Raw genomic sequence first — 27,087 nt, 5'->3', positions numbered from 1 at the left:
TCGAACAAGATGCCGTCTGGGATATTTCAATCCAAGCACCTACTTCCGTTTTATTCAATAACAAACGAGCTCTTAAGCACTATTGCCATTACCACAACGATGAACAGTTGTGAAACTGCAAACATTTGACTTTCTAGCAATACTGTCTCAGGATGATCATTGACTTTTCATACCAATACCATGTAACAAACTGAGGTACGTTGTAAATATACCTCCAAATAATTCTATGAAAAAGTGATTGCTCTACGCACAGAGATGCCTCATGACATCCTGCTCATACATGATCATAAGTACAAGGTGTTGTGTGGTGGACATCAGTTAAAAAGGTACAGAGCAAAACACCTGAGCCCGCATCTCGTGGTCGTGCGGTAGCGTTCTCGCTTCCCACGCCCGGGTTCCCGGGTTCGATTCCCGGCGGGGTCAGGGATTTTCTCTGCCTCGTGATGGCTGGGTGTTGTGTGCTGTCCTTAGGTTAGTTAGGTTTAAGTAGTTCTAAGTTCTAGGGGACTTATGACCACAGCAGTTGAGTCCCATAGTGCTCAGAGCCATTTGAACCAAAACACCTGATGCCAAAATCTTGGAGATGACCTCAAAGATGATCCTCAGAATGGCAATATCTCCAGTGCTGAAGATGATACGAAAAGATACGTCGATTTACAGCCCAGTTTGTTGTTGAGACAAGTGGTGCTGGTTATGGTAGCGATAACAGATATACGTGGAAATCATTTACTGCTCACTCTGCTCTTCCTAGGACCAAATGGTGCACGTCGGTAATGCCCCGCACAAAATACAGATCTGTTGTCTTGCACGGCTACGTGAGGGGCAGGTACGACTGCGAAAGAGTCGACATTGGGGAGAAGGGGATGGTGGTGGCAATGAGCAGGTGTAACAATACAGATAATAGAAATTGAAATCGAACGTTATGTTAGACGCCACAGTACAGCCTCCACAAGTGCGTTTCATGTGCCATCTCCATTATAATTAAGACATCGAGATCCTATCACGTAGTCACCTGAGGAGCACACTCTAATCAGCCAGAATATCAAGACGACCTATCAACAGCCGGTATGTCCACCTTTGGCACAGATAACAACGGTAACACGTCGTGGGATGGAAGTAGTGAGGCGCTGGTGGGTCGTTGGAGGAAGTTGGCACCACGTCTGCACTCGCAAATCACATAATTCCCGTAAATTTCGGGAAGGGTGACCATGAGCTCTGACGCCACGTTCATTCACATCCCAGATGCGTTCAATCGCGTTCAGATCTGACGAGCTGTTGTGGCCAGCACATCGATAGGTACCCGCCACTGTGTGCCTCGAACCTCTCCATCACACACCTGGCCTTGTGACATGGCGCATTACCTTGCTGGAAAATGCCACTTGGTCGGGAAACATGAGCGTCATGAAGAAGAGTACGTGATCGGCAACCAATGTACGATACTCCTTGGCCGTCATGGTGCCTTGCACGAGCTCCACTAGACCGGTGGATGCCCACGTGAACGTTCTCCAGAGCATAATGAAGCCGCCATCAGCTTGCTTCCGCCCAGCAGTACAGGTGTCAAGGAGCTGTTCCCGGGGAAGACGACGGATTTTTGCACTCCCATAGGCATGAGGAGGAAGGTATCGGGATCCACCAAATGCAAAGCTGTGCCGCTGCACCGACGTCCAGTGCCGATGGTCACGTGCCCATTTCAGTCGTAGTTGCCGATATTGTGGTGTTAACATTGGCACATGCATGGGTCCTCGGCTGCGGAGGCCCGTCTTTAGGAGTATTCGGTGCGCTGTGTGTTCAGTCACACTTGTACCCTTCCCTTCATTAAAGTCTGATGTTAGTTCCGCCACAGTTCGCCGCCTGTCCTGTTCTACCAGTTAGACCAGCCTATGACGTCTGACACCTATGAGGGGTGGCCGCCTAACCCGACGAGTTCTGGACGTGGTTTCACCTTGGCTTCACCACATGTTGAAGGCACTGGCCACAGCACTATCGAACAACAGAGAAGTCGTGCATTTTCCGAAATACTCGTGCCGAGCCTCCGGGCCATCACAATCTGCCCTCGGTCAGCCTCGGATGGACAGAGTGCCTTCCCCATTCTACACACGGACAACACGCTCACTGATGCTACGTGCACCGTGTGAGTGTCTGACTGGCAGTCATTCCTCACCAGGTGACGCTGCTATCGCCTGGACGGGTTTATATCGACAGTAGGTCGGTGGTCATAATGTTCTGGCTGATCAGAGCACATGTGCGTGCGAACAGCTTAAAATTGTCAAAGAATTTTGTAAGAACCTGTAATTTAATTTCAGATTTTTTTAAGGATATGCAGCATAGCGTTGTCCTTTCTTACATGTTAGTTTCATAAATCTTACGTCTGACACTCAGTGAGTTTTCACGTGCTCTTCCTTTGCGTGTTGCAGCGCAAACGGCACGCGGGAGTATCAGTCGTACTCGTTCGACTTCTTCAACTACGCAGGCATCCATCGGCCCGTCCTGCTCTACACGACGCCCTCCGTCTTCATAGACGATCTCAACGTCGCCACTGACTACTCGCTCGACGGGACCGGTAAGTACGCAACGTACACCAGCAGCTGTGTTGAAATATGCACAGGAAACTCAACTGTAAATGCATTCTCGACTACAGACCACCATTTTACGTTGTCGTTAATGGTACTGAAGCACATATAATATAGAAAATCAAACATTGCTAACTAATGACGCAAATGTACAGAGAAATCGTTTGTTGATCTGTGCAAGGAGAAAGTCCAATCGGACTGCCGAAAACACTTGTTGCAATTGTCATGAATTGATTTCTGTGTTGTGCTTTATGTTAAAATATTGGAATAAACAGTATTTTTATGTTGGTTTCATCTCAAATGATGCTCACGGCAAGCTTCGGATCTTCGTGGTGTCCCTAACACGACTGAAGCGAATGCTTACATGGTTCTACGTTCCCATCCTTGTCTTATCGAAGCTAATTCTCAATCTCTGTTGACATCATCATCGACGGGAACAGTAGAAAACAATGGACGTGTGTCGTTCACCTTATCCTCTCACTGCAGACAATTATGTGTTAGACGGGTATTAGTAAAATACTCTCTCCTATGTGTACAGTCCCTTACCTAAAACCTGTCCTTCATCTGTGGGACACACACCTGTTTATGCAGCTTGTCAGTGTCCGACGATATTAATCTGCCCAGAAATTTGATTTAAGCTCACATTCCGTTGCAGAGCGAAAATTTCGTTCCGTAAACATCGCCCCAGGGTATGGCTAAGCTATGTCTCCGCAATATTCTTTCTTCCATGAGTGCTAGTCTTGCAAGTTTCGCAGGAGAGCTTCTGTAGAGTCTGAAAGGTAGGAGACGAGGTGCAGGCGAAAATTAAGCTGTGAGGACATATCGTGAGTCCTGCTTGGGCAGTTCAGTGGTAGAGCACTTGCCCGCGAAAGGGAAGTTTTAATCTGGCAGCATGCTTCAGTAGAAGTACGTTCTGCAATATTCGATGTTATTTGCATGTACCAGAGCACCGTGTCAGGAATGAGTTTCTTCGATTTTGTGACTTCACCGATTAAAAAACGGAAGATGAAATTACTGCGTGTGAAACGAGCAGCAAAGACCCCTATATGCTTGTTTGTCACGAATATTAAGCTGCGACCGAATCCTTAACAACGCTTTCGTAAAATCGGTTGTCAAAATAAAGACCGAACCGCACAGCGAGCAAGGAACGTTATTTGATCGATTTCCCATTTCAGATAAACGCCAGCGAACACCATTGTAGCGTACTCATTTTAGATGCTCGTACTCCGGCCAAGGCGAAGGTAACTGCACCCTCTACATCTCCCGCTGAATCGTACGACTGCGCCACCATGAAATCAAAGTTGAGCGGTGCGGTGCCCATCACGGCACGATAATAAAAATGTGTCTTGAAGTTGAGGACTGCGCTCAGTAACATGCCAAAAATGATAGACGGCGTTGTTATTCTCGCAAGGCAAAATTTAACACAATCCTGAAAGGAGAGTATAATTCCTGAAGAGGTGTCAGAAGGTTTATAGAATAAGATGAATCGTTGTCACGTTCGCTGTGTTGCCGTCAGAGCGACAGGGCCACCTTTGTTTTAACTCGTAAACCACCCTCCTCCAGTTCCTTAAATAATACCAGTTGTTTAAATAACCGAACTCCCGTGTATAAAACAGCTCCAATCGTCTGATTAAGTTGCAAATGCGTTAATGTGTTAAATATTTCGTTAAGTATGTAAGTGAGATAAAGTTCAGAAAAAGTTTGGGATCGTGTATTAAGGCTTGTTGGAAGTCGTTAAGTGCTGTCAATACCAAGCACTGGATGCATATAGTGCGGGTAATTTGCGCGCTCTGAGTTCAACTGGCTCAAAGCACAAACACAGTTTCTAACCATAATGCTCGCGTTACCATGTTAAACCTTGAACATAAGATTATAGCTGTTAATGAGTAGATTATGCAGAATTTTAAATTTGGTCAGTTGTTACACGAAAATTGAAAATAACATTTCTGTTGCCGTTGGAAACAGTCACATAAGCAACGTGCAACAGGGTCTGCGCCTCATTAAAGGGGCTAGCAGTTAAGTAATATAAGTTAGTGTACTTAAGTCAAATACTGCGTAAAACATTTTGGTGCCCAAATCGGTTTCACAGTATCATTTATTTTTAATAATCCATGGAATGGTTAATGGCATAAGGCTGCTTCAAAGTATGACTCGCGTCCGCACATGTGCGAAGCTCCTGTTGGTAGAGTCCACTGATCGGAATCTCGCGCTTACGGCCATGACTCTTTCCAAGAGCATGGGCTAATGAAATGACTGTTAAAATGAAACAAGTTTAAGCAATGAAGTATTTTGAGCATTTGATTGCAATTCACTCCACTGTTGAAGGCAAAGCTTAATAACAAAGCACTGTGCATAATAGGATCCAAAACAAGTAAATATAGGTTGGTGTATAAGTTCATAGCGGCTTTCCAGGAGTTTATTAAACACAACAGATACACATACCATTGTCAATCTTCATAAATAATATATTCTCCTTTACTGTTTACAACAGTCTGCCAGCACTGGTGTAACTTGCATATTCCGCGACTGTAGACATCACGTAGTTTTCAGCCGAAGAACTAGTCCAGCCATGTTCGGAGCGCATTTTCCTCCGGAGAGGAAATTCCTTGAAGGTTGTTCGATAGAGAGCGGAGAAGCTGAAAATCTGAGGACGTAAGACCAGATGAATCAGATGGCTGCGGTATGACTTCCCAACCCAACTCCTACTTAGTGTTTTTTGTCAGTCTAGCAGAATACGGGCGGGCGTTATCGTGCGGTTGCATCACTTCACCCAGTGTTCTTTGTCGTTGTCCTTGGACAACGTTTGCAAGACGTCTCAGTTGTTGACAAGAAATGTCAGCAGTGATGGTTACACCTTGGGGAACCGATTCGTAGTACACCATACAGTCCCTGATCCACCAGATACATAATATTATCTTTTATGGATGGGCACAGATCTTTGTACGGGGAGTTCCTGTTTTGTTTGGGTTCAATCATTCCCTTGTTTTCGTTATGTTAGCTTAAAGAAACCATTTCTAGTCACCGCTAACGATAAGGGATAGGAATGGTTAGTGTTGTTCACGAGCCAATTGATGACGAGCAAGTAGAAATGCAGATATGCCCACCCTCTGATTTTTGTGCTTTTGACCTAGAGCTTGAGGTACCCATACATATATTTTAACCTTCCCTATTGAATGAAAATGTCGGACAATGGTAGGATGATAACAGTTCATCACATTTGCCAGTTTTCGAATACACTATAGTGGATAAATGTGGATTAATGCGTTTAAACATTTTCAGCAAACCCCGAAGGTCTTCCTGAACGTGGATAGTCAATAATGTCAAAACGATCCTCATTAAAACGAAGAAACCATTTTCTTACAGTGCTCTGTCTAATGTAATTAACTCCATAGAAGGCGAAAATGTTTCTGGCTGTATCCTCTGCTCTCAACCGTCTATTGAACGCAAACAGAAGAATGTCGGAAATGTTCCGATTTCTCCGCTTGGTACTCCATTTTCTAGTGTCCACAGCTCCACGCACTGCCTCCAAATGACAATATGTAAGCTCAAACATTAACTGTAGACCCCCAAAAAAAGAGACAATCTATAAATAAATTCATAGCAGCTGGAATACCAACATGCAAAACAAAACCGCTACAAACTTACGCACCAACCCAATAGACAGACTCCGGAAAGGAGATGTTGTTGTTGCTGTTGTTGTTGTTGTTGTTGTTGCCCAATTCTATTCGATACCACCTCATTATTTATGTGATCTACCCATCTAATCTTCAGCATTCTTCTGTAGCTCCACATTTCGAAACCTTCTATTCTCTTCTTGTCCAAACTATTTATCGTCAATGTTTCACTTCCATGCATGGCTACACTCCATACAAATACTTTCAGAAACGATTTCCTGACACTTAAATTCATACTCGATGTTAACAAATTTCTCTTCTTCAGAAACGCTTTCCTTGCCATTGCCAGTCTACATTTTATATACTCTCTACTTCGACCACCATCAGTTATTTTGCTCCCCAAATAGCAAAACTCCTTTACTACTTTAAGTGTCATTTCCTAATCTAATTCCCTCAGCGTCACCCGACTTAATTCGACTACATTCCATCATCCTCGTTATGCTTTTGTTGTTGTTCATCTTATATAATCATTCAAAAAGAGAAACAAAATCAAACATCTGTTCCCCACAACAATGGAGTTAACGGATTATGTGGTCATATCTAAATCTAATACATACTTGACATGATGCAAAAGCTCTATTATGACTCCATTCCATCTCGGAGAACGGGTTGTACGAGGATTTGGAAAAGCGTTTGGCGAAAGCTGGCAGGCTACAGTTCACACAATACATCTCAGACTATCTGTATGCCTGAGAGAACGCGTTGACCAAGTCTGTGCGTCGTCGAACTGCGAGCAACAGAGCCATCCAGGAAACCCGTGATGGTAGACACTCTCTCCCTCTCCCTCCCTACCCCTTCCCCTTCCCCCCCCCCCCCCCCCACACACACACATAGACACGTCCCCGAAGGACGACTCGAACCTCCGGCGGGAGGAGGAGCCGGGCAGTCCATGACATGGCACATCTAACCGAGCGGCCACCCCGCACGGATTGTGGAGTAAGTTTTCCCGGAATAGCACCAAGTTCTGTATTTCCCTGTCTCAATTTCTCTTCCACAGAATTTTTCAAATGATTACTAAACTGATCTAGCACAAGAAGAGAACTCTTCCTCAATGAAGCACCTTTCCTTCTCTCCCACACTCCGTTAATCCATAATGTCATACCAGTCTCTTCCATGCAACCTCTGTCATGTACGTGTAAACTGTCACCTGGAGGTACTTCAGAAGGTTTTGGTATTGTCTTGCGCTTGAAAATGATTATTGGATTAAGTTTAGTACCGCCAGCACAACGTGAAAGGACAAAAGCGTAGAGCTTTTTTTTTCATATCCACTTGTTTTTATAGTTACAGTTTTAGCACCTTCTGTGGCAACAGTTTTGTTACTCGGCACCTCATATGTCTGAGGAGTTTCGTTCTTAATCGCTATTTGACTTCGTTCCGCACTAGTTTTCTTTTGATATTGAGTAATAAATCGATGGAAAGATATTTTCGCTTCATACTCTTGTGGCATTTTCTGAGGTATTTTGGTTTTGGTTCGCATGCTAAGTCCATGACGCGTCATAAACCAGTAGCACGACCAACTCCACCCTTAAAACCAGTTACGTTCATTGTAGCGCTAGCATATGACCGTGTATTTGAATCATTCTTGTATTAAATCCAATGCCATTTTGACGATGTCCTTGAATCCATTTCAATACATCATCTTCTAGTTTTGGTCATTGTATATTCAGTCCTCTCTTTGCACATTTAGTCTTCTTAACTTTTTCCGTTCTTCTTTCCTAGCTTGCCGATCTGGAATGGTTTTTTTTCTATTGGTAGAAGGCTGAAATGCCACTCAGTTTCTCTGTTTCCATGTTCTTCTGTATGTGCTGATATTCTCAATTTACAGCCCGCATCTAATGGATTCCTTTTATTTTTTTCCTTTACGAAACCAGATACCAAAAAAAATATTGTACTGTTACCGATAACACAAACCACTCTCAGTTCAAGTTCACTGTCGCCGTAGACTGCAATAACGCGCCGGCCGATGTGACCGAGCGGTTCTAGGCATTTCAGTCGGGAAACGCGCGATCTCTACGGTCGCAGTTTCGAATCCTGCTTTGGGCATGGATGTGTGTGACGTCCTTAGGTTGGTTAGGTTTAAGTAGTTCTAAGTTCTAGGCGACTGATGACCTCAGATGTTAAGTCCCATAGTGCTCAGAGCCATTTGAACCATTTTGCAATAACGCATCATAGGTTGGTCACTGTTCTGGACTGTGGTGGCGGGGCCTGAAGGAAACAATGTTAGAGAGCTTGTGAATCCCCGCAACTCATGTTCGTCGCATCGGTGCATTGCTGCTGCCAGTTGAATCAATGTTGCCAGATACAGACAGATTTCGCGCGGCATCCAATTTATGACCATTTTAAGACTGGCTGGAATTTTAAATCAAACACTGGATATTTTATGTTAATTTCGAGTATAAGACGCACCAGAATTTTGGAGGCAATTTTTCGAAGAAAAAAGTGCGTAAAATACGGTAATTATCTACATCTACATCTATACTCCGCGAGCCACCTTACGGTGTGTGGCGGAGGGTACTTATTGTACCACTATCTGATTATTGGGCAGACGATGTGTTCTACTGAAGTGCACTAACAATAAGAATGCCGTAATTCCTTAGTATTTCTCGGCGGTTCGTTGTTACCTCGTCGAGATAGGGTGTCCTGCTGGTGGTGCATATCTTCCCAACAAGATATTTCGATGCCGTAACTTGACGTCTTCATCAGGGGTTCCCTGGGACAGTCTCGCGAACACCTGAAGAAGACGTAGAGTTTCGACGTCGAAATATCGTGATGGGAACACGTGGACCACGAGCAGAACACCCGATCTCGACGAAATGGAAAATGGAAATGCCGTGTGGCTAGGGCTTTCCGTCGCGTAGAGCGTTCGTCTGGTGCCAGTCTTTAGACGCCACTTCGGTGACTTGTGTGTCGATGGGGATGAAATGATGATGATGATGATGATGATGATGACAACACAACACCCAGTCCCTAAGACGAGAAAAATCTCCGACCCAGCCGGGAATCGAACCCGGGCCGTTAGGTATGACATTCCGTCGCGTTGACCACTCAGCTGTCAGAGACGGAGTCGACGAAATGACATTGCGGTGTACGCAGGTTTACTTTTAACTTTATCACATTGGCTATTCTGCCTAGTTCTTTCCTGTGCTGAAAAGAGCACTGAGAAAGAGATTTTCGATAAAATCTCTAGCTATACTACGTATAAGGATGGTATATAATGGTTTTTCAGCATTTTAGAAATTAAGATACTTTTTGAATGGCTGTGGTTGACGGCATCATAACTAGACTTGGCTAGCATGGTGTAACTTGCGGCTTGCAGGCACGGTACGGTACAACGTGACGTACGCGGGCTACTCTATGGAGGCACCGCAGTGCCGCGTGGACCTTCTGGACGTGGACGGCGTGGTGGTGGGCTCCAGCGACTCCAGCAACGGCCTGCAGGGCGAGATTCGCGTGCCCGACGCGCACGCATGGTGGCCCTACCTCATGCACCCGCGGCCGGGATACCTCTACACCTTGCAGGTAAGGCACCACGCCACGCCACACCTCGCTTCACACGCCTGGTCTCTGTTTCAAGCGTTATCCAATCACGTTATTTGGTTCAAATGGCTCTGAGCACTATGGGACTTAACATCTTAGGTCATTAGTCCCCTAGAACTTAGAACTACTTAAACCTAACTAACCTAAGGACATCACACACATCCATGCCCGAGGCAGGATTCGAACCTGCGACCGTAGCAGTCCCGCGGTTCCGGACTGCAGCGCCAGAACCGCACGGCCACCGCGGCCGGCCACGCTATTTCAATTGCACAATTCAATGTCTTCCCTTATGACATTAATCTCCACCTGAAATAGTTGAAATAATTTCGCTCCTGTCATGTAGAGGAATAACTTTCCACATCTACAAGTGCCTTTGTACTGGAGGCTAGAAGCTATAATTAGGACATGTACGAGACGTGTTTTTTAAGTAAGTACCGTTTTGCCACACCGCGGCCGCAGCGCTGCGGTCGGCGTTCTGTGCATGCGCACTGGGTATTTACATCTCTTGTCTACGCACTGACGCCATTACAGTCTGATTCTTCCTTGTTTACGTTGTGCACCGAGTGTTCCAGATGCCTCCAATAATCGTCAGTCAAGCCGAATGTGAAGTACGAGCTGTTATAAGACTTCTTAGTGCTAAAGGCCTAAAAGCGATCGATATTCATCGCGAGATCTGTGCAGTTTACGGAGAAAACATTGAGTGATTGAATGGTAGGAAAGTGGGTGAGAACATTTAAAGATGGCCTCACAAACAACGGAGCGGGCGTCCTTCGGTCGTTAATGAAAGTTTGGTACAGGAAGTGGACAATAAGGTGAGAGGAGACAGACGCTTTACGATTTCGTCCTTGCGGGATTACTTTACTAATGTTTCTCGTAGTGTTCTGTTTAGCATTGTGACCGAGCACTTGAATTACCGAAAATTGTGCGCACGTTGGGTACTGAAAATGTTGACGGATGTGCACAAAACCAAACGTTTGGACAGTGCATTGACTTGAGCCGTGCCACAAAGACGGTGATGATTTCTTAAGCCAAATTGTTATGGGCGATGAAACATGGATGGCCTACGTCACACCAGAATCAAAGCAACAGTCCATGGTATGGCGGTATTCAGATTCACCCAGAAAAGTGAAGTTTAAGCATACAATTTCTGCCGGGGAAATCATGTGCACAGTGCTTGCTTGTGGAGTTTCTTCCTCGTAATGAGACAATCAATGTGGCAGCTTACTGCAAGACATTGCACAATCTGCGCAGTTCAATTCAGAACAAAAAAAAAATGGCTCTGAGCACTATGGGACTTAACATCTATGGTCATCAGTCCCCTAGAACTTAGAACTACCTAAACCTAACTAACCTAAGGACATCACACAACACCCAGTCATCACGAGGCAGAGAAAATCCCTGACCCCGCCGGGAATCGAACCCGGGAACCCGGGCGCGGGAAGCAAGAACGCTACCGCACGACCACGAGCTGCGGACTCAGAACAAAAGACCTGGCAAGTTGAGCAAGGGCATCGTTTTGCTGCAAGACAATGCCCATCCTCATGTGGCGAATCGGACCAAAGATCTCATCACATCTTTTCGATGGGAAACTCTAGATCATCCTCTGTACAGCCCCGATCTTGCGCCCAGTGACTACCATCTGTTCCTGCACTTGAAGAAACACCTGGACGGTCAGCGTCTTCAAGGCGATGACGAAGTCAAAAACAGTGGTGATGTAGTGGTTAACAAGTCAGGCGGTAGACTTCTATGAGGAGGGTGTTCAAAAACTGGTACAACGTTACGACAAGTGCCTCAAAAGTGACGGAAATTATGTAGAAAAGTGGATTAAGGTACAGGCTTTCATGTAATAATAAAATTATTGAGATATCTTAGCACGTCTTTTTTCTATTTCAAAACGGTACATACTTAAAAAACACGCCTCGTAGTTTAAAGCCGTCAGTACAGAATAGTTGAGATTCAACTATGTCACGAAATATTTTCACGGCTTATGCTACGCATAATGCACTGGAGTGACAAAAGTCACTGAACACACCTTAATACCGTGTCCGACCTCCTTTTGTCCAGCGTAGTGTAGCAAATCAACGTGGTACGGACTCAACTAGTCGTTGGAAGTCCCCTGCAGAAATACCGAGTCATGTTACCTCTATAGCCGTCCATAAAAGCGAAAATGTTGCCGATGCAGGATTTTGTACACGAACTGACCTCTCGGTTATGCCCCATGAATGTTCGATGGAATTCATGTCGAGCGATCCGGGTTACCAGATCAGTCGGTCGAATTGTCAAGAATATTCTTCAAACCAATCGTGAAAGACTGTGGCCCAGTGATAAGCCGCATTTAAGTTCTTGGATGGCTGAAAATGGTCTCTAAGTAGCCGAACATAGCCATTCCCATTCAATGATCGGTTCAGTTGGACCAGAGGATCCAGTCCATTCCATGTAAACACAGCCTGCACCACTATGGAGCTACCACCACCTTGCACAGTGCCTTGTTGACAACTTGGTTCCATGGCTTCGTGGGGTCTGCACCACACTCGAACCATACCATCAGCTCTTACCAACTGAAATCGAGAATCAACTGTTTTCCATTCGTCTAGAGTCCAACCTAGATGGTCACGAGCCTAGAAGAGGTGCTCTAGCCGATGTCGGCCATTCACGTCGGTCGTCAGCTCCCATAGCCAATTAACGCAACATTTTGCTGCACTGTCCTAACAGATAAGTTCGTCGAACATCCCACATTGATTTCTGCAGTTATTTCATACAGTGTTGCTTGTTTGCTAGCACTGCAAACTCTACGCAAACGCCACTGCTCTCGGTCATTAAGTGAAGGCCGTCGGCCTCTGCATTGTCCGTGCTGAGAAGTAATGTCTCAAATCTGGTATTTTCGGCACACTCTTGCCACTGTGGATCTCGTAGTGTTGAATTCCCTAACGGTTTCCGAAATGGAATGTCCCATGTCTCTAGCTCCAGCTACCATTCCGCGTTCAAAGTCTGTTAATTTCATTCGAGTGGACATACGAGTAATCACGTCGGAAACCTTTTCACGTGGATCCCTTGAGTATAGATGACAGCTCCGCCAGTGCACCGTACTTAAGTATGTGTGCATATCGCTATCCCATGAGCTTTCTCTCCTCAGTCTACAATAAGCATTTGGTGTGCCTACACAAACTCCGAGAAAGCCAACCAAACGACAGCACTGGACATGCTTATTTAGAGACCTCTCCATCACGAAACCCAACCGAAACATCTGGGATCCTTTTTCCACTTACTGAAGAGAACAACAGGAGAGCTATCATTGAATATGAAGTTAATATAACACTTCTACTTACCTTTCGAGATTACTCTTCCATACTTTCAATTTCCTTGACACTCCGCAGATTTTTTGAATATTTAAATAACGTTCTGATGCTATCTAATTATCGTCAGGTTGAAAAAGGCAGGAACAAATGTAGTTTGTTAACCATGGAACTGCTGATACGGATGACAGTGTGAATTTTTTTAAAGTTGAAACTATAACCTTCCATGCCTTACATTAAACTACGTATTGGAAAACATACGTGTTATAACCAAAAAACGTAGAAGAAATACTAAAATATTAAAATTCGTGGCATTTGCAGCGGCACTAATAATTAAGACTTTTGGTTAATTATCTTCTTCTTCTTTGCAACGAGTAGGCTGTTGCCTGTTCTAAACCCAGACAAACAAAATCACTCCGATCTTTTTCGAGGTCTTCCGGTATATCATTTTTCCCATTTCGCTTGTATTTCAGGATCTTCTGGGAAATCCTCGTGATCTCGCACTTTGTTGTGGTGGTGTCTCCAATCTTCGCGATATTTTTGAGTTTCATCATTCATGTTGGAATTATTTAATTATGTTCTAATACCTTCATTTATAATCATGTCTCTTCTTTTGCAGCCCTTCGACTGCCTTGGGAAAGTCATCGCTGCTGTCTGAATTTTATTATCGTGCCTTTCTTTCTTATTTTGTGGTACCTCAGCTTTCGCTGCCATAGCGTAGCACAAGAACTGCTATCACTTTTTAGAATTTCAGGATTGTCTCTCTTTGTACTTCATGGCCTAATGTTCTGCTAGTAGTACCACAAATCACGGGTGTACTGCCGGTCTACAGTGTCCAACGGGCAACTTGTGTGTTTGTGTGTTTCTTTTTCAGTATCAGTGTAAAAATCAAAGCTTATAGTACAGCCTAAATAAAAGATTTGAGAGTCTTGTTCAAAAACTGAACTATCAAAAACAGTTTTTGTTCTGATTGAATATTTTCATCGGAATTCCATTATTTTCGTTTCATTATTATAAATCTTAAAGTTGTATTTCTTACAAATTTCGTTCAGCTGGTATAATGATCTTTGGAGGTCCTGTTCATCCCTTTGGGTAATAGCGATGTCGGCTGTTAACAAAAGGGCCTTCAGTTATTCCTCATTCGTTACCTTAATTCCTTCGTTTACTTTACTTTACCTTGCCGTCTACAAAGAATGTAGTTAATGTGAATACAAAAAAGGGTAGGTGATAGTCCAAACCCTTGTCTAACACCTCGGTTAGTAATTTTTTGCTCTAATCGACTCGTACCTGTGTTTATCAGAACCTGCGCAGCGCTCATAACGCAGCCAGGGGATTAGAATAATCAAACTCACAGTCAGTCTCTGTTACAGGACTGTATCAACTTTTTGTACATATTGGGCAAAATCTGCATATCGGGGGTTGATGCATCGATTTTCCCATTTCTATACCCGCTTGACGCAAATTTCTTGGGCTTCTCAAGAATTTATTAATGCTGTAATTTGTATAGATTTCTGAAAAATTCTTTAAGGAATCATAGTGGGAGATGAAAAAGACAAGCTGTTTTAATCAGAGCGTATCCTTCACCGACCGTCTAGTAGCCTAGTTAACAGACTCGATCTGTATGAAGACAGGTACATGTTTTCCTGCATCTACAGTGGCCGAAGTTGGCTAATTCGTTGCCTTGTAATGCTGCAGGTGCGGCTGACGTCATCGGAATGGGGTACGGAGGACGTGTACCGGCTGCCCGTCGGTATCCGCCGACTCGCCTGGGACAACTCGTCGCTACTCATCAACGACCGACCTGTCTACTTGCGTGGCTTTGGCCGACACGAGGACGCTGACGTAAGTACTGTACACTCCTGTCTGCGTGCTAGACCTACAGCGATACCTCCAACATTTTCCTTGGAGACAGGCATTCCGACAATACTTTCAGCATATATACACAAGGTAGTTGAATTCGTCATGAATGACCTGTTCATAGAGCTTATGTCACAGCACACTAGGTTGCCAGACAGGGAGGTTGGATAGACCCGAATGGAAGGCGTTCTGCGGGTTAACGGTCGTTAGTCTGGTACAACGAACAGCCTCGGTGTGTTTTTACACGGTATTCCACGCCCGTTTAGACGTATGCTTGACTGGTCCCCAATCTCCACCGCAGAATATACGGTAGCACAGAAAACCAAGATAACAAAAGTCCCACACAAATGGCGCACAAGCCTTCGCTTTTGTCAATTGATGGCTGTGATGAGAGCAAGGGCGTCGGGTCATAAACTTAAAATCAAAATAAATCTGCCAAAACATGAAAAGAAATCACGATTTGAAGAGACCTTAACTGTCCACATTTATGGCACTTGGTATTAGTGACTCATAAAGATGTTCAACTGCTCGTACAAAAGTATTTCATCACTTACATTTTAGCATCTTAAACTGTAAGGATGCAGAGGAATAGTACGAACAAAGTTTAAGATTGGGGCCATGCGTAGCATAGGAGACAAAGATGTTTACTTTGCTTTTAAATATAATTAATTTCATTGCTAACATGTGTATTGTTACGTACTAATACGCCCAGTTCTATGAAATTTAAAGGCGCTGCATTATTATTGACCCGTAAACGGCTATCAAGTAGCAATACAGACGTGGCACAAATAACCTATAGAATATGGAATAACTAATTGTTACTAGAAACAGCATTTCTTTCTCCCTACTACCGAAGTGGTCGAAGTACTCGTTTTATGAAAAAGTTAACACCAAGGAATTCATATACCTATCTTCCGACGATGCTCATTACCAGGAGATGGGACATTGGCCAGCAAACTATGCCTAAAAGCATAGCATATCTCCAGATAATACCATATGTCTGTTAGGAAGAAGACAATGAAACTGTTCCGACACTCGGCGTCTTAATCTCAGCATACTATCGACGGTCTACAGTTTTTCCATTGCATCTCCCTCAACAAAATCCCAGTGTGTCTGTGTAAAATTTTAATCGTTACGTTATTTGTCACAGTAAAAATGTCGTGTTTTCTCGACAATTTCTTCGGTTGTTGGAAGTTTGCTACCATGTTGTTTCAAACTAAGATGGGTTCGGAGTAAATGTCCTCTTCTAGAAAGTAGTTACTAGAGTATAAACTTCGAAAAAATAAGTCACTGTACCTCCTGTCATTACACGCCCAGCACAACACATTTCGCAAAGCCAATCTGGACGTGAAACAGGAGTGCCGCCTGTATCTTATACATTCCACAGATTTGATGATAGAGATTTGATAAATGTGTACAACCAAAATATGTAGCGCACTTTGGCATAGTTTTTACAGGAAATTCTGATCGCTAATATCTTCATATCGTTCTGGTAATTTCTTTAACTGTATTATCAATCAGGACACAGCACCAGGAGTCCTTATTACTCAGCGATACTGTATCCATACATTTCTCGGGTGCACTGCCGTGGTCTTACCCGATATTTTCACATTTCCTAAGTTTCCGCCCAGAGCGGCAATGACAGCTGAAGATGGACGGTGCTTCCGCAGATCCGCGGCAAGGGGCTGGACCTGGCGACCGTCGCGAAGGACCACAACCTGCTGCGCTGGGTGGGCGCCAACTCGTACCGCACCTCCCACTACCCGTACGCTGACGAGGTCATGGACTTCGCCGACCAGCAGGGCTTCCTCATCATCGACGAATGTCCCAGCGTCAACACAGAGTGAGTATGCCGTGCCTCGCAACTTGCATTCTTCTGCTGTTGTTGTTGTTGTTGATGATGATGATGCTGTGTTGTTGTTGTTAACGACGATACACAGAGTGGATCACCTAAGACATAACACCACTTTCATTTCGTAAACGGTTACACATATGGAGACGCAGTTTTCGGCAAATTTTAGAGCGTCGAGGGGCACGTGTGTTTTCGTTTGGTTAATGCTTATACGGCTGGCATCAACGGAGATACTAAAGTAAGTACGTTTCTTGAAACGAACCGTATACTTTTTATAACTGCATTCGATAGCTCTTGAGAAGACAATTACAGTGATATGGCATTGATTAATGTTGACGTTGAAACCGGTCATAACAGATTTCGAGAAATGTCCTGTGTTTAGAATCGGCATTTCCGGTGCAAACACTGCCAAGTAGGCGTCCAGGACCAGGCTGGTTGGTTGTATACCGTAAGGTAGGAATGCGCTAAGACAATAAAGCTTTATTTCCCCTTGGACAAACTTAACTAGATGCAGGTTCATCTACGTTTGTTGCATACGGAAATACGACATGGGCTAGAATCTAGTGTATCACAAAGGGCTTCGGAAAACTCTTTCACGTTTGTGTATCCTCCAAGATTTAAGTGAGCTGAAGCAGAGAAATCAGCTGATCATTATTCAAAAGTAAAAAGGTACTATACGCTGAAAACCCGGCCGCCGTGACCGAGCAGTTCTAGGCGCTTCAGTTCGGAACCGAGCTGCTGCAACGGTCGCGGGTTGAATCCTGCCTCGGGCATGGATGTGTGTGATGTCCTTAGGTTAGTTAGGTTTAAGTAATTCTAAGTCTAGGGGACCGATGAGCTCAGATGTTAAGTCCCATAGTGCTCAGAGCCATTTTATACGCTGCAGAAAGAAACTATTGTACTTAATATCTAAACGCCTGAAGGAAAATTTGAACTATATTTTCCTGTATGTGGCTGTGTGCTTCTTAGAGGTAAAATACATGTTGTTTACATGTGTGTGAAATCTTATGGGAGTTAACTGCTAAGGTCATCAGTCACTAAGCTTACACACTACTTAACCTAAATTATCCTAAGGACAAACACACACACACCCATGCCCGAGGGAGAACTCTAACCTCCGCCGGGACCAGCCGCGCAGTCCATGACTGCAGCGCCTCAGACCGCGCGGCAAAATACATGCTGTCGGACAACTGTCCCAACCTACACTGCTCTACATTATATCAGATGGGATACATTCGTTGAACTAAACATTTGATTAAAAATACTTTGATGACCGTCTGTACACCGCAAAATAAATCATCATCTTAGCGAAGCGGCGTTTCATACTGAACGTAAGCGCGTAATGACAGTGTTACCAGCTACGTTGAATACGCACAGTCGACTTACTTGAATTTCAAATGAAATGTCGTACACACGTAAATGAAATAAACAAATTTCTAACAATGATTTGGGAACTTCTCAAATTACATCAACAAATTTTGTCCTCCTAAAAAATAACTTTATCTTTTATTTAAGCATGTGTCTAAACTGTAAATAATGGGCAGAAAGGTAAATTTGCAATCGCCGTTCGAAAGAACTATGTTGAACAGATGTAATTACAGTGGATTATATGGTGGAGCATGCACAGGCGACATATGTCGTCTGGTGTAGTTGGGGCTTCTTTGCAGACTGCGTCTTTGAATGCTCCCAAAAGAATTAAATCGAAAAGTCAAATCGGGGACCGCGCAGGCTATTTGACAACAGAATTTAGTCTATCCAACGTCCAAGGAAGTTCTCATTCAGTATTCGTGTTGCAACATGGGACGCGTGAGCTGGACAACCGTCGTGTTGCAGCCGCATACACTGTCGAATATCCAGTGGTACCTCTTCTATAAGGACCGGCAGAGTGTTCTTCAGAACGTGTGTACGAATGTTCATTTAGAACGTCTGAGATGAAGTAAGGTCCCACAATGTAATTTCCTATGATGCCGCACCTTAGTTTACGCTCCACGGCCGTCGATGTTGCACCTGACAAAGCCATTGCGGATTTTCGGCTGCTCAGTAGTGCAAGTTATGAAAATTTACATTAATAGGGGTAGTAAACGTTGTTTCCTCGATAAGAGCGCACGTTGGAAAAACGTAGGGTCGTCCCTCAACTGCTGGAGGGCAAACCAACAAAATTACCGCTGTATTGTTTTTACAGCATCTCTCTTATATTCACCACATAAAAGTGGTGTGTCTGCAGGTAACGAACATTGAAGCTGAAATGAGCGGCCTGCAGTGCAGACAAGTAAACAAGCAAATGTGTTGACATTCTGACAGCGTAGCACGAGAGCTCTGCTTCGCGGTGTTTGCATCGCTAACGCCAATTCCGGTCAATGTGCTCTTAAATTCTAGGATATTTTAAGTCCTCCAATCTAATTTAAATTCTGATTCTAATACTGGAACCCCTATCTCTTCTAAATCGACTCCTGTTTCTTCTTCTATCACATCAGACAAATCTTCCCCCCCTCATAGAGGCTTCCTATGTATTCTCCTCTCTCTCGTCTGCATTTAACAGTGGAATTCCCGTTGCACTCTTAATGTTATCACCCTTCCTCTTAATGTCACCGAAGGTTGTTTTGACTTTCCTGTATGTCAGTCATTTCTGTTTCGATGTCGTCACATTTTACCTGCAACCATCTCGTCTTAGCTTTCCTGCACTTCCTCCTCAGCGACTTGTATTTCAGTATTACTGAGTTTCCCGGCACACTTTTGTACTTCCTCTTTCCCTCGATCAACTGAAGTATTTCTTCTGTTACCCAGCATTTCTTCACAGTTACCTTCTTTGTGCCTATGTTTTCCAACCCAACTTCCATTATCGCTCTTTTTAGGGATGTCCATTCCTCTTCAACTCTACTGCCTACTGAGCTACTCATTATTGCTGTATCTATAGCCTTTGAGAACTTCTACCGTATCTCGTCATTCCTTAGTTCTTCGGTATCCCACTTCTTTGCGTATTGATTCTTCCTGACTAATGTCTTTAACTTCAGCCTACTCTTCATCACTACTATATTGTGATCTGAGTCTATATCTGCTCCTGGGTACGCCTTACAATCCAGTGCCTAGTTTTGGAATCTCTGTCTGACCATGATGTAATCTAACTGAAATCTTCCCTATCACCTGACCTTTTCTATGTATACCACCTCCTCTTGTGATTGTTGAACAGAGTATTCGCTATTACTAGCTGAAACATGTTACAGAACTCAATTAGTCTTTCTCCTGTCTAATTCCTTGTCCCAAGCCCATATTCTCCTGTAATCTTTTCTTCTACTCCTTCCCATACAACTGCATTCCAGTCCACCATGACTATTTTCATCCCCCTTTACATATGTATTACCCTTTCAATATCCTCATACACTTTCTCTATCGTTTCATCTTCAGCTTGCGATGTCGGCATGTATACCTGCACTATCGTTGTCGGTGTTGGTTTGCTGTCGGTTCTGATAAGAACAACCCTGTCACTGACCTGTTCACGGTAATACACTCTCTGCTCTACCTTCCTATTAATAATGAATCCTACTACCCTTACACCATTTTCTGCTGCTTTTGATATTACCCTATACTCATCTGACCAGAAATCCTTGTCTTCTTTCCACTTCACTTCACGGACCCCTACTATATCTAGATTGGGCCTTTGCATTTCCCTTTTCAGATTTTCTAGTTTCCCCACCACGTTCAAGCTTCTGACATCTTTTATGGCGCCATATTTTTGCATATAACTCGTGTAATCTAAGAATCCAAATTTCCCAGCTCGTTTCTGGCTATGCGACTAACTTTTCTGACTATTCTTCGTAACTACAATGTTCTTCTCTGATTCTGATACCTGAATCTTCAGCTTTGTTTTTCACTTATTCTGTATGAACAAATTATTCTCCTTTCTTTGCCCCAAAAATGTTTGAAATGCCTGTCGGAAGTTTGTCATTGAATGTAACATTATGTACGTTGCCTACTGGTTTAAATTCTACAAATTGACGTGCACAGTATTAACTACGTCAGTCTTTTTTAAAGGTCGATCCTTTTTTTATTCACTCCAAAATTGTGTCACCCTCACTGCGTATTCTGTATTCAGCAAGTGCAGAATCATAGTTCCCTAACAATTCCCGAACTTCACAATTTTTCCTCCTAGTACGCTGCAGTGACTCTGTACTCTACTGATCACCAGTTTTTGCATAAATATTTCAACTGCGGGGGCGTTTTACCTTATTTACCTTATCATCCATGATCTCCTCTCAAACTCGCATTTGTTCAGCTAGCTGCATTTTTGTCTTCAGTACTTTTTTTACCTTCTCCAGAGCGATCAGGATGCTTGACGAATTGTATGATGCTTTTTGGTAACTAATTCCTTAAACGAAATTCTGATTATACGATGCAAGTTTCCAACCTCCGTGCGTTAGTCATTTAGTGTTTATTTTCAATCGGTTCGATTTTTCCGTGTTCTCAAGTGAGGTAAGTCAGGCCAGAAATAAAAAAAGTTGTGCACACGACGATTCAGTGAATGTGTGTGATAAAGTCTGAAATGTCAGAAAATTAAAGTTTGCGCGGTTACGGATTTGTAAATAGATGCAAGAATTGTTGAAGAATTAAGTCACTGTGCGGTCACTTAACTGTCTTACCCAAACACTGGTGGCTTTACATTAAAATTGGCCCTGCCACAGCTCCTATTCATTAAAAAATTACGATAAATAGACGAAACAGACAAGCTGCTGGAGTAGCACACAAATGTGTGAGTATCTTCTTTATCGTTACTTTTCCAAATGTCTGTTTCCATTTAACGCAATTACCGACATGGTGTTGTTGTTTATTCTGAAAAGATGTCAACAAAATTAGCACATTTGAGCGTTTAGTGCTAAAAATAAGAAATAGATAAAAATACTGATTTCATGTAGCGTTAAATATTTTTTGCGTGTAATATTTCCTCACCAAGGTTATCAAAGGTGTCGCCTGTAACTATTGAAAAACCGTCCATGTGGCCTTCACAGGCAGTAGGTCTCCTTTCATGGCTAAACACTGTGTGCAAATTATTTGTACCGTTTAATGTAAATGTGACTTCATTCAGAACAGAGCACACGCTCTTGTAAAGTATATAGAAGATGCCAGAATTAATTTTTGTATGGTCTGCATAGAAGTTTAAAGACATAATTACCGCTCAATTACCGTTATTAATATGTTCTTCATAGTGGGCATCACAGCCATTAATTTGTTAAATGGTAACGTCGTTTTCCACTTAGACTTTATTTAATTACACCTTTTCTCTGTTAAACAATAATTCTGCTTTTGAAGCTTAGTGAATGTTTAGCTGCATAAAAAGCGCATACAGTACCATTACGAAACTGCAGCACAACACTTCGAAAGTAACTTCACAGATAGGTAATTAACTCAAAAACAGTACCATTGATATGGAAGTGACAGCGTATTCACTTCATGCGCTACCGTTCGTTGTGTTTTAGAAGCAATACTGTTCTTATTGGTTTGACAGTTATTCGGCACACTTCTGGCGGGAAAAGTACGCCGTTGACCAAAGTGTGATGACAGACAAAAGATTCCTAGGATCTATAAGCGAATATTTACTCGTATAGCGAAATAGTGTAGTAAAAAAACTAAAAAAATATTATAAAGTTATTGAGATATAAAATGGGAATATTAGAACATTTAAAACTTTCACCATCTGGAATACCACAATTTTTGTTCGCAATGTTGTGTTCCTGTTTAGCAGCGGTAACGAGGACTTTTCGTACACACACTCGATAATGGCTCACAATTTGGTACAATAACGAAGAACACGATTAAATAAAAACACCTTAAGTGGAAAACCATCACCTTCAATTATCGTTAGTAAGTTGCCATTGAATTCGCACGTAAAGAAGCATTTGAGGCTGTTCTTTGTACTGTACATGCTGCTGATGTCTCTTTTACGTTGGTTTACACGAATAACAAATACGTTTTGTGCTTCATATTGTAGTAGTAACGGCTGAATGGCGGCTATTCCCTGCAGAGTAAGTAGATTACTGCCTCTCACCGCACTAAGTATAGTATTACCCCGTGTGCCGCAGGAACTACTCTCCGGCGCTGCTGCAGAAGCACAAGGACTCGCTGACGGAGCTGATCCGGCGCGACAAGAACCGGCCCAGCGTCATCATGTGGTCCGTCGCCAACGAGGCGCGCACGCAGCTGTTCGCCGCCGAGTCCTACTTCAGGTAACGCCACGCTCACTCACTCAAACTCACCCACCTACCTACCCACCCACCCACAACCTCACTACCGGCCCAATATGCCCCATGTACAAGCAACAACCTAGGGAAACCGCGCGTTGTCTTGCGTTCCTTCTTCTAGTCTTCAAATTGTGATCGGCACTTGATCAGGCTTGTGTCTAAGATGTTCTAATTGCGTTTCGCAGAATGAATTATTTATATCGTTCATCAAATCATTTCTGACTCCCGATTACATGACGAACAATTTGTCTACACGATGAAGTGTTTATGCCTCAAGTTATGGGCTGCAGGTGAGTCAACAACTTTACTAACAATATCACCCTCGTGCTTTTCGTAATCACTCCTGCTGATTATTTTCTTACGGTCACCTTCGGATAGTTTCTTGATGCTGTGGACCCGCTATGCAGTGCCACTAATCCTACTGTGTGATTTCTTCACTATCTGCAGAGGGTCGAGGGCTGTAAAAGAGCTCCCATCTACGCCACCTAGCTATGACGTTACATAACCACTTTCAAACACTCTTCTGTATTTTGCTTCTCATATAAAACAATTACAATGGCCGATATACTTTCACGTAGCCAAGTTCATGACAGAAACTCTCAGAATGTCATCACAGAAGCAAGTGCCAAATTACAGAACATTCTTAGTTTGTTTCGGGATGTGACCAGCCCATCTGGTTCTGTGAATTTACAGAATTTACAAGAAAACTCCAAGCCGCGACGCAAAGTATAAGCAACTCTCCCTTGCAGGTAGAGAGGTTTCATCACTGTCGCGTCATGTTGATGCTCTGCGCTCAGTCTCCCCACGTCTGTACAAAGATTTGAAAAAAAAGTAAAGGCACACTGGGAAGTTCTTTATATGCAGTTCTTATGTAAATAACTTTTCTCCACGACCATGTTTCATCGATTTAATAGGAAGAAGTGTGACATGTGTTAACACACAGGGTGTTCATACAAATTACGAGGGTGAGGGAAATGAAAACCTTAAATGTTTTTTAAATATTATTTATTGTGCAGAAGTGGTACAAGGCTGTATGACTTTTCAACATAATCTCCCCCACGCTCAATGCAAGTCCTACAGCGCTTATAAGGTGCATAAATTCCTTTAGAAAAAAAAATTCTTTACGTAGTCCGCGCAACCACTCATGCACCGCGTGCCGTACATCTTCATCAGAACGGAACTTCTTTCCTCCCATTGCGTCTTTGAGTGGTCCAAACGTATGGAAATCACTTGGGGCAAGGTCTGGTGAGTATGGTGCATGAGAAAGACATTCAAAAAGCAGGTCTGTGACTGTTGCAACTGTTGTACGGGCAGTGTGGGGCCTTGCATTTTCATGTCCCAAAGGACACCTACTGACAGCAATCCACATCGTTTTGATTTGATTGCAGCCAGCAGATGATTTTATGGGAGATCTGTGTATGATGCACTGGTGACAGTAGCCCCTCTAAGCATGTAATGCTCCAAAATGATGCCTTTTTCGTCCCAAAAGAGAGTCAGCATAACCTTCCCTGCTGATGGCTCTGTTCGAAACTTCTTTGGTTTTGGTGATGAGGAATGGCGCAATTCCTTGCTCGCTGTCTTCGTTTCCGGTGGTGGAAGTGAACCCCGGTTTCATACCTAGTAACGATTCTTGCAAGGAAACCATCACCTTCTCATTCAAAGTGCCAAAGAAGTTCTTCACAAGCATCAACACGCCGTTCTCTAATTTCAGGAGTCAGCTGCCGTGGCACCCATCTTGCAGACACTTTGTGAAACTGTAGCACATCATGCACAATGTGCTGTGCTAACCCATGACTAATCTGTAAACATGCTGCAATGTCATTCAGTGTCACTCGGCGGTTTTCCTTCACTGCGGCTTCAACTGCTGCAATGTTCTGTGGAGTCACAACTCGTTGTTCCTGTCCTGGACGAGGAGCATCTTCCACTGAAGTCACACCATTTGCGAACTTCCTACTCCATTCGTAGACTTGCTGCTGTGACAAACATGCATCACCATACTGGACCTTGATTCGTCGATGAATTTCAGTTGGTTTCACGCCTTCACTACGCAAAAACCGAATAACAGAACGCTGTTCTTCCGTGGTGCAAGTCGCAAGTGGGGCGGCCATCTTTATACTGATACTGCGACGGAATGTGTGGATCTGCACTATGCTGCCACCTACAGGCCATTCTGCACGCTGTTTGTAGCACGCTTACCAACTTACAGGATAACGGCGCGAAATTTCGATTTGTGTTATTCCAGCAGTCGCCATGGCGTCGTATAACAGTGCAGTGTGTAGTGCTGTTTATGGTTTCATGAATTCAAATCCGCTCCTACAGTTCAGATAGAGTTTAGGACTAAGTACAGCAAGCCACCATCTCAAGAGCAAACTGTTATTTGTGTAATCGTTCACCAAAACTGGCCTTTGCAACACAGGACGCCAGGTCAAGGTCAGCCAACAGTCTCTGACGCAGCAACTGAACAAGTGCATTCGTAGTCTGGGTAAACCGACGAAATGTGCCAGCTAATAATTGAATATGCTTAGTGTTGCTGTGTGCAAGGTATTACAGAAATGTCGTATCATTCAAGCCCTACATTGCAGCTGTTGCAGGTTTTCAGAAAAAATTATAAAGAAAAACGAGATGAGTTTTGCAAAATATAAACTAAAGATGATTTTTCTAATAAAATTGTGTTCATTGACAAAGCCACTTTCCATACCTGCTGTAAAGTGAATTGGCATAATGTTCGCATACCGGGTGAGCAGAAACCGCGTCACATAATCGAACGTGTGTCGGACTTACTAAGGCAAATATTTTTTGTGCTGTAACTGTAACAAGATTTACAGTCCTTTCGTTTTTGCCGAGTCAGTTGTCACTGACCTATCTTACCTGGACATGCTCGAACATTGTCTAATGCCTCAGTTACAACAAAATATGGGTACAGAATTTATTTTCCAGTAAGAGGGCGCGATACCTCATTGTCATTGTGACGTTGTCTCGTATCTCCATAGGAGTGTGCCGACTTGGACTGAACATGGTGCAGCAATATCCTGGTCACTACGATCACCTGGTTGAAACCCAACGGACTTCAGTGTATAGGGTTGCATTAAAGACAGAGTGTTTGTTACTCCGCTTCCGGAAAACGTCGACGAGCTGCGACAACGGATAACAATTGCAGTTGTTATCATAGATCAAGACTTGCTTCGTAGGATTTGGCAGGAAACGGATTACACATGGGAGATTTGTTGTGTTACAAAAGGTAACCACATGGAAAAACTGTAAATAAAACTTGAAGGTACACAGCATTCACTGCTGCATCAAACATTTCTCTAAGTTAATTACCTTCTTCACAATTAACAGTTACTTGTATAACTAATTTGTAAACACACTGTAGTAACATGTTCCACTAAAATACTTTTCTCTGCACTCTTCCTCTTACATAAAGCAAATCTTTTTGAACAGGAGCATTGGTTCGAGCGTTACAGTGGTTAAGTAAGTGTTGTACTGTTGGGTTGTTGGTACAACCTTCATATGACAATGAAATACTGGCCTTTAGAACTGCGACAGCAGGAAGGATAGTGAATAGGAAAATTTTACTTCTTGTGCGTATACAGTATATTAGAAGGAACACGCGGTTAAATTTGTTGGTATATTGGGAATATGCAGGTCGTCATATTTAGTATACAGGGCTGCCACCTCTGACTGCAGAATTGGCTCTGACGCGGCTTGAGGTGGAGTTCAGCAGAACTTGGACGACAGATGTGGACGTGTCACTGGGAGCTGCTTAAATTCTATGCCAAAGTTCATCAATATAAGTGGCTGGAGAGCGGTGGCGAGCAAATCTCTAGGAAAAATGTGATAAAATGTTTTCTCTGAGTGAGATACTTGCAGAAGGTGCTGGCCAGGGTAACAGTTAAATACCCTCTGTAGTTAGGGAGGTCAGGACAGTACAGACACCATGCGATCTTGCATTATGCTGTTGAAAGACCTCGACGACAGGGCAAAGCCACCAGCCTTAGCACGATATGAATGTAATGCCCGCTGCCAAAATTACCAGCTACTTGAATCAGAGGTGAACGTGTTGTGTGCCCAGTG

General features: G+C 43.4%; 1 protein-coding gene across 2 annotated transcripts in view; it reads left to right on the top strand.

Moving 5' to 3' along the window:
* The window catches only part of LOC126411242 (beta-glucuronidase-like), a 288,686-nt gene that overhangs the window by 218,291 nt on the left and 43,308 nt on the right, over nucleotides 1-27,087 (top strand). For both annotated transcript variants that reach the window (XM_050081351.1, XM_050081350.1), the window contains 5 exons: nucleotides 2,415-2,560; nucleotides 9,561-9,763; nucleotides 14,770-14,916; nucleotides 16,602-16,774; nucleotides 22,855-22,998. In XM_050081351.1, the coding sequence (XP_049937308.1) occupies nucleotides 2,415-2,560; nucleotides 9,561-9,763; nucleotides 14,770-14,916; nucleotides 16,602-16,774; nucleotides 22,855-22,998 (813 nt within the window). The remainder of the gene's footprint in view (nucleotides 1-2,414; nucleotides 2,561-9,560; nucleotides 9,764-14,769; nucleotides 14,917-16,601; nucleotides 16,775-22,854; nucleotides 22,999-27,087) is intronic.

The sequence above is a fragment of the Schistocerca serialis genome, chromosome 1, assembly GCF_023864345.2.
Source record: "Schistocerca serialis cubense isolate TAMUIC-IGC-003099 chromosome 1, iqSchSeri2.2, whole genome shotgun sequence".
NCBI lineage: Eukaryota > Metazoa > Arthropoda > Insecta > Orthoptera > Acrididae > Schistocerca > Schistocerca serialis.
Note: the sequence above shows the minus strand (reverse complement) of the source record. Positions and strands in the feature narration are given on the sequence as shown.